General features: G+C 59.3%; 1 protein-coding gene across 1 annotated transcript in view; it reads right to left on the bottom strand.

The window, feature by feature from the left end:
• Positions 1-2,437: 2,437 nt before the first annotated feature.
• ILVBL (ilvB (bacterial acetolactate synthase)-like) overlaps positions 2,438-8,163 on the bottom strand; it is a 19,513-nt gene continuing 13,787 nt past the window's right edge. The window contains exons 11-15 of the mRNA XM_014961402.1: positions 7,324-7,493; positions 7,167-7,237; positions 6,984-7,055; positions 6,781-6,886; positions 2,438-2,849 (exon numbers count right to left, since the gene is read on the bottom strand). Of these exons, the coding sequence (XP_014816888.1) occupies positions 2,671-2,849; positions 6,781-6,886; positions 6,984-7,055; positions 7,167-7,237; positions 7,324-7,493 (598 nt within the window). The 3' untranslated portion in view covers positions 2,438-2,670. The remainder of the gene's footprint in view (positions 2,850-6,780; positions 6,887-6,983; positions 7,056-7,166; positions 7,238-7,323; positions 7,494-8,163) is intronic.

The raw sequence follows: 8,163 nt of genomic DNA, 5'->3' as shown, positions 1-8,163 counted from the left end.
GACGCTGACACCTCGGACAATGGTGACACTGGTGAGGCTGACACCGGTGTTGGTGTGACACCAGTGATGCTGACACCTCGGACGATGGTGACACCAGTGATGCTGACACCTTGGAGGATGGTACCGGGGTTGGTGTGACACTGGTGATGCTGACACCTCGGACAATGGTGACACCGGTGATGCTGACACCTCAGACAGTGGTGACACCAGTGAGGCTGACACCTCGGAGGATGGTGACACTGGAACCGGAACCGGTGTGACACCAGAGACGCTGACACCAGTGTTGGTGTGACACTGGTGATGCTGACTCCTTGGACAATGGTGATGCTGACACCTCGGACAATGGTGACACCAGTGAGGCTGACACCGGGGACATTGGTGACACTCGAACCAGGCCCGGTGTGACACGGGAGATGCTGACACCAGGGTTGGTGTGACACCGGTGATGGTGACACCTTAGAGGATGGTGAGGCTGACACCTTGAAGGATGGTGACACTGGTGATGCTGACACCTCGGACAATGGTGACACCAGTGAGGCTGACACCGGGGACATTGGTGACACTCGAACCAGGCCCGGTGTGACACGGGAGATGCTGACACCAGGGTTGGTGTGACACCGGTGATGGTGACACCTTAGAGGATGGTGATGCTGACACCTTGAAGGATGGTGACACTGGTGAGGCTGGAACTGGGACATTGGTGACACTGGAACCAGGACCGGTGTGACACGGGAGACGCTGACACCAGGGTTGGTGTGACACTGGTGATGCTGACACCTCAGACAATGGTGACACTGGTGAGGCTGGAACTGGGACCGGTGTGACACCGGAGACGCTGACACCGGTGTTGGTGTGACACCGGTGATGCCAACACCAGTACCAGTGGTGACACTGGTGATACTGACACCAGTACTGATAGTGACACCCGTGATGCTGACACCAGTGTCAGTTGTGACACCAGTGATGCCGACACCAGTACCAGTGGTGACACCGGTGATGCCGACACCAGTGACAACTGTGACACCAGTGATGCTGACACCAGTGTCAGTTGTGACACCAGTGATGCCGACTCCAGTACTGATAGTGACACCAGTGACAATTGTGACACCGGTGATGCTGACACCAGTGATGCTGACACCTCGGACAATGGTGACACCAGTGATGCTGACACCAGTGATGCTGACACCAGTGACAATTGTGACACCAGTGATGCTGACACCAGTACCAGTGGTGACACCAGTACCAGTAGTGACCCCGGTGATGCTGACACCAGTGACAATTGTGACACCAGTGATGCTGACACCAGTACCAGTGGTGACACCAGTACCAGTAGTGACCCCGGTGATGCTGACACCAGTGACAATTGTGACACCAGTGATGCCAACACCAGTGATGGTGACACCAGTGACAATTGTGACACCAGTGATGCTGACACCAGTGATGGTGACACCAGTGACAATTGTGACACCAGTGATGCTGACACCAGTGATGGTGACACCAGTGACAATTGTGACACCAGTGATGCTGACACCAGTGATGGTGACACCAGTGACAATTGTGACACCAGTGATGCTGACACCAGTGATGGTGACACCAGTGACAATTGTGACACCAGTGATGCTGACACCAGTACCAGTGGTGACACCAGTACCAGTAGTGACCCCGGTGATGCTGACACCAGTGACAATTGTGACACCAGTGATGCCAACACCAGTGATGGTGACACCAGTGACAATGGTGACACCGGTGATGCTGACACCAGTGACAATTGTGACACCAGTGACAATGGTGACACCGGTGATGCTGACACCAGTGATGCTGACACCAGTGACAATTGTGACACCAGTGATGCCAACACCAGTGATGGTGACACCAGTGACAATGGTGACACCGGTGATGCTGACACCAGTGACAATTGTGACACCAGTGACAATGGTGACACCGGTGATGCTGACACCAGTGATGCTGACACCAGTGACAATTGTGACACCAGTGATGCCAACACCAGTGATGGTGACACCAGTGACAATGGTGACACCGGTGATGCTGACACCAGTGACAATTGTGACACCAGTGACAATGGTGACACCGGTGATGCTGACACCAGTGATGCTGACACCAGTGACAATTGTGACACCAGTGATGCCAACACCAGTGATGGTGACACCAGTGACAATGGTGACACCGGTGATGCTGACACCAGTGACAATTGTGACACCAGTGACAATGGTGACACCGGTGATGCTGACACCAGTGATGCTGACACCAGTGACAATTGTGACACCAGTGATGCCAACACCAGTGATGGTGACACCAGTGACAATGGTGACACCGGTGATGCTGACACCAGTGACAATTGTGACACCAGTGACAATGGTGACACCGGTGATGCTGCACTCGCCGTGGGTCGATGGCAAAATTTGGGGGGGTTGGGGGGGGTTGAGGGGGGGTGACAGTCCCCAAAATGTCACTTGGGGTGTCCCCCAAGGTGGTGGCACCCATATGTGGGGGGGGGGACACGACACACTGCTTTATTTGAGGGGGGGGACACAGGGTGTGTGGTGCTGGTGTCACCCCAAATCCACCACCCCCCTCCATCCCCTTCCTCTGTCCCCGGGGCTGGGGACACAGAAGGGACAATTTTGGGGACAATTCAGGGGATTTTTGTCCCTAGACGGAGATGGAGCCGTCCCGGAAGTCGGTCTTGCCGATGAGGGCGTTGACGAGGACGGGGTGGCCTTGGTGACACGCGTCCTGGGCGGCCCGCAGGACGTCCTCCAGCCGGTCCCGGTCCTGGCGCCCCACCAGGAAGCCTTTGCCACCCAGGGCTTCAGCCACCGCGTGGTAGTCTGGAGGGAGGGGACAACGGTGGTGGCACTGTCACCTCCCCGGGAACGGTGTGGGGCAGGGCCACCAGGCGTGGGCTTGGTGTAGGGTGATGTGATGCCACCAGACGTGGCCTCATCCTGGGTGACAGGGTGCTACCACCCTACTCTTGAGGGACCTGATGCCACCAGACATGACTTGAGGACCCCAAGGTGATGTGGTGGCCCCAGACATGACTTGAGGACCCCAAGGTGATGTGGTGGCCCCAGACATGACTTGAGGACCCCAAGGTGATGTGGTGGCCCCAGACATGACTTGAGGACCCCAAGGTGATGTGGTGGCCCCAGACATGACTTGAGGACCCCAAGGTGATGTGGTGGCCCCAGACATGACTTGAGGACCCCAAGGTGATGTGGTGGCCCCAGACATGACTTGAGGACCCCAAGGTGATGTGGTGGCCCCAGACATGACTTGAGGACCCCAAGGTGATGTGGTGGCCCCAGACATGACTTGAGGACCCCAAGGTGATGTGGTGGCCCCAGACATGACTTGAGGACCCCAAGGTGATGTGGTGGCCCCAGACATGACTTGAGGACCCCAAGGTGATGTGGTGGCCCCAGACATGACTTGAGGACCCCAAGGTGATGTGGTGGCCCCAGACATGACTTGAGGACCCCAAGGTGATGTGGTGGCCCCAGACATGACTTGAGGACCCCAAGGTGATGTGGTGGCCCCAGACATGACTTGAGGACCCCAAGGTGATGTGGTGGCCCCAGACATGACTTGAGGACCCCAAGGTGATGTGGTGGCCCCAGACATGACTTGAGGACCCCAAGGTGATGTGGTGGCACCAGACATGACTTGACGACCCCAAGGTGACGTGATGCCACCAGACATGGCCTGATGCTCCCAAGGGTGACCTGGTGCCACCAGACACCCGACATGGCCTGGTGCTCCCAAGGGGGCCACCAGACATGGCTCCATCCTCCCAAGGGTGACGGGGAGCCTGGTGCCACCAGACACCCGACATGGCCTGGTGCTCCCAAGGGGGCCACCAGACATGGCTCCATCCTCCCAAGGGTGACGGGGAGCCTGGTGCCACCAGACACCCGACATGGCCTGGTGCTCCCAAGGGGGCCACCAGACATGGCTCAATCCTCCCCAGGGTGACATGGTGCCACCAGGCGTGGCTTGATGACCCCAAGGGGATGTGGTGCCACCAGACATGGCTCAATCCTCCCAGGGTGACATGGTGCCACCAGACATGGCTCAATCCTCCCAGGGGTGATGTGGTGCCACCAGACATGGCTCAATCCTCCCAAGGGTGACGTGGAGCCTGGTGCCACCAGACACCAGACATGGCCTGGTGCTCCCAAGGGTGCCACCAGACATGGCCTCATCCTGGGTGACAGGGTGCTACCACCCTGCTCTTTAGGGACCTGATGCCACCAGACATGACTTGAGGACCCCAAGGTGACGTAGTGCCACCAGACATGGCTCAATCCTCCCAAGGGCGACGTGGTGCCACCACACATGGCCTGGTGCTTCCAAGGGTGACCTGCTGCCACCAGACCTGGCCTCATCCTGGGTAACATGATGCCCCCACCCTGCTCTTGAGGGACCTGGTGCCACCAGACATGGCCTGGTGCTCCCAAGGGCGCCACCAGACATGGCCTCATCCTGGGTGACAGGGTGCTACCACCCTGCTCTTTAGGGACCTGATGCCACCAGACATGACTTGAGGACCCCAAGGTGACGTAGTGCCACCAGACATGGCTCAATCCTCCCAAGGGCGACGTGGTGCCACCACACATGGCCTGGTGCTTCCAAGGGTGACCTGCTGCCACCAGACCTGGCCTCATCCTGGGTAACATGATGCCCCCACCCTGCTCTTGAGGGACCTGGTGCCACCAGACATGGCCTGGTGCTCCCAAGGGTGACGTCGTGCCACCAGGCATGGCTTGATGACCCCAAGGTGACGTGGTGCCACCAGATATGGCTTGACGACCCCAAGGTGATGTGGTGGCACCAAACATGGCTTCAATCCTCCCAAGGGCGACGTGGTGCCACCACACATGGCCTGGCGCTTCCAAGGGTGACCTGCTGCCACCAGATGTGGCCTCATCCTGGGTAACATGATGCCACCACCCTGCTCTTGAGGGACCTGGTGCCACCAGATGTGGCCTGATAACCCCAAGGTGATCTGATGCCACCAGACATGACTTGAGGCCCCCAAGGTGACGTGGTGCCACCAGACATGGCTCAATCCTCCCCAAGGTGACATGGTGCCACCAGGCATGGCTCAATCCTCCAAGGGTGACACGGTGCCACCAGGCATGGCCTGGTGCTCCCAAGGGTGACGTGGTGCCACTAGACGTGGCCTCATCCTGGGTGACAGGGTGCTACCACCCTACTCTTGAGGGACCTGATGCCACCAGACATGACTTGAGGCCCCCAAGGTGACGTGGTGGCACCAGACCCAGGCATGGCTCAATCCTCCAAGGGTGACACGGTGCCACCAGGCATGGCCTGGTGCTCCCAAGGGTGACGTGGTGCCACTAGACGTGGCCTCATCCTGGGTGACAGGGTGCTACCACCCTACTCTTGAGGGACCTGATGCCACCAGACATGACTTGAGGACCCCAAGGTGATGTGGTGGCACCAGACGTGACTTGAGGACCCTAAGGTGACGTGGTGCCACCAGACATGGCTCAATGACCCCAAGGTGACATGATGCCACCAGACATGGCTTGAGGACCCCAGGGTGACCTTGATGCCACCAGACATGGCTTGATGACCCCAGGGTGACATGGTGCCACCAAAAGTGGCTCAGTCCTCCCCAAGGTGACCTGATGCCACCAGACATGGCTCGATAACCCCAAGGTGACGTGGTGCCACCAGATGTGGCTCAATGACCCCAAGGTGACCTGATGCCACCAGGCATGGCTCAACCCACCCCGAGGTGACACGGTGCCATCAGACATGGCTCAATGACCCCAAGGTGACATGATGCCACCAGGCACAGTTCAATCCTCCCAAGGGTGACCTGATGCCACCAGACGTGGCTTGAGGACCACAAGGTGACATGGTGCCACCACACATGGCTTGATGACCCCAGGGTGATGTGGTGCTACCAGACATGACTTGATAACCCCAAGGTGACATGGTGCCACCAAACATGGCTTGATGACCCCAGGGTGACATGGTGCCACCAAAAGTGGCTCAGTCCTCCCCAAGGTGACCTGATGCCACCAGACATGGCTCAATGACCCCACGGTGACCTGATGCCACCAGACATGACTTGATAACCCCAAGGTGACGTGGTGCCACCAGACATGGCTCGATGGCCCCAAGGTGACCTGATGCCACCAGGCATGGCTCAACCCACCCCGAGGTGACACGGTGCCATCAGACATGGCTCAATGACCCCAAGGTGACATGATGCCACCAGGCACAGTTCAATCCTCCCAAGGGTGACCTGATGCCACCAGACGTGGCTTGAGGACCACAAGGTGACATGGTGCCACCACACATGGCTTGATGACCCCAGGGTGATGTGGTGCTACCAGACATGACTTGATAACCCCAAGGTGACATGGTGCCACCAGACGTGGCTCAATGACCCCAAGGTGACATGATGCCACCAGACATGACTCAGTCCTCCCCAAGGTGACATGGTGCCACCAAACATGGCTTGATGACCCCAGGGTGACATGGTGCCACCAAAAGTGGCTCAGTCCTCCCCAAGGTGACCTGACGCCACCAGACATGGCTCAATGACCCCACGGTGACCTGATGCCACCAGACATGACTTGATAACCCCAAGGTGACGTGGTGCCACCAGACATGGCTCGATGGCCCCAAGGTGACGTGATGCCACCAGGCATGGCTCAACCCACCCCGAGGTGACACGGGGCCACCCAGGTGTCCCCACCCCTTGGGGACAATGCTCACCCAGGTACTCCAGGCCGCAGGCCACGTTGCTGCCCAGCAGAACCACTTGTTCCCGGGAGATCTGGCTCCAGCAGGCGTCGTTGCCCACCAGCGCGATGACGGGCGTCTGCAGGGGACAAACCACGTCCCAGGTGACACCCTTGGGACGGTGACAAGACCCCGTGTCCCCCCCCTTTGTCCCCCCAACCCCATTTTTTGGTCACCTTGTGCCTCACGAAGGTGTCGAACTCCATCAGGCTGTAGCCCAGTGAGCCGTCACCGTAAAGGACCCAAACCTGGCACCAAGGGGGGGGGTGACATCATGAGGGCCAGGTGGGTGGCATGGGGGCCACCACTGTCCCCAAGTGTCACCGTGTGTGTGTTGTCCCCCCCCCCGAACCCCGTACCTCGGCGTCGGGACGGCAGAGCTTGGCGCCGAGCGCGAACCCTCCGCCGACCCCCAGGGTGCCGAAAGGTCCTGAGGAGACAAGTGTCACCCCTTGGTGTCCCCACCACCTTCTCCCTTTTAGGGACAACCCCCAGCCCCTCAAGGGATGTCCCTACCGGGGTCCAGCCAGGCCAGGGGACGTCGGGGACGGACGATGTAGGCGGCGGTGGCCACAAAGTCCCCCCCGTCGGCCACCAAGAGGCTCTCGGGGGGCAGGAGGGCGTCCAGGCGCTGCAGCAGCTCCAGGGGGTTCAGGTGTTGGGGGGTGGGGGTCGCTGCCTTCTCCCTGGTGGCCCCAGGGGGGACAGGACACACATGGGGACATGGGGACACACATGGGGACACACATGGGGACATGGGGACACGCACCCGCAGCCCCCCTCAGTTGTCACGTCCCCATCTCCAGGGCTGTCCCTGGGCTTGTCCCCATCCCTGTCCCCATCTTTGTGTCTTCTCCTGACCCTGTCCCCATCCTCATCCCCATCCCTGTCCTCGTCCTTCTCCATCCCTGTCCCCATCGTTGTCCCCATCCTCATCCCTGTCCTTGTCCCCATCATCCCTGTCCCCATCCCATCCATCTCCGTACCTGTCCCCACCCCTGTCCCCATCCCTGTCCCCATGCCATCTATCCCCATCCTTGTCCTCACCCATCTCCTCCTCATCCCTGTCCCCATCCCATCCTCATCCCCATCCCATCCCCATCCACATCCCATCTGTTCCCATCCCCATCACCATCCCCGTCCCCATCGTCATCCCATCTCCATCCCTGTCCCTGTTCCCATCCCATCCCAGTCCCCATTCCCATCCCACCCCATCCCTGTCCCCATCTCCATCCCATCCCAGTCCCATCTCCACCCCATCCCAGTCCCCGTCCCATCTCCACCCCATCCCAGTCCTCATCCCATCTCCATCCCCATCCCCATCCTATCTCCATCTCTTGTCCCATCCCCACCCCC

This window comes from Calidris pugnax, unplaced genomic scaffold (genome assembly GCF_001431845.1).
Source record: "Calidris pugnax isolate Ruff unplaced genomic scaffold, ASM143184v1 scaffold706, whole genome shotgun sequence".
NCBI lineage: Eukaryota > Metazoa > Chordata > Aves > Charadriiformes > Scolopacidae > Calidris > Calidris pugnax.
This window is presented reverse-complemented; position numbering and strand designations above follow the sequence as displayed.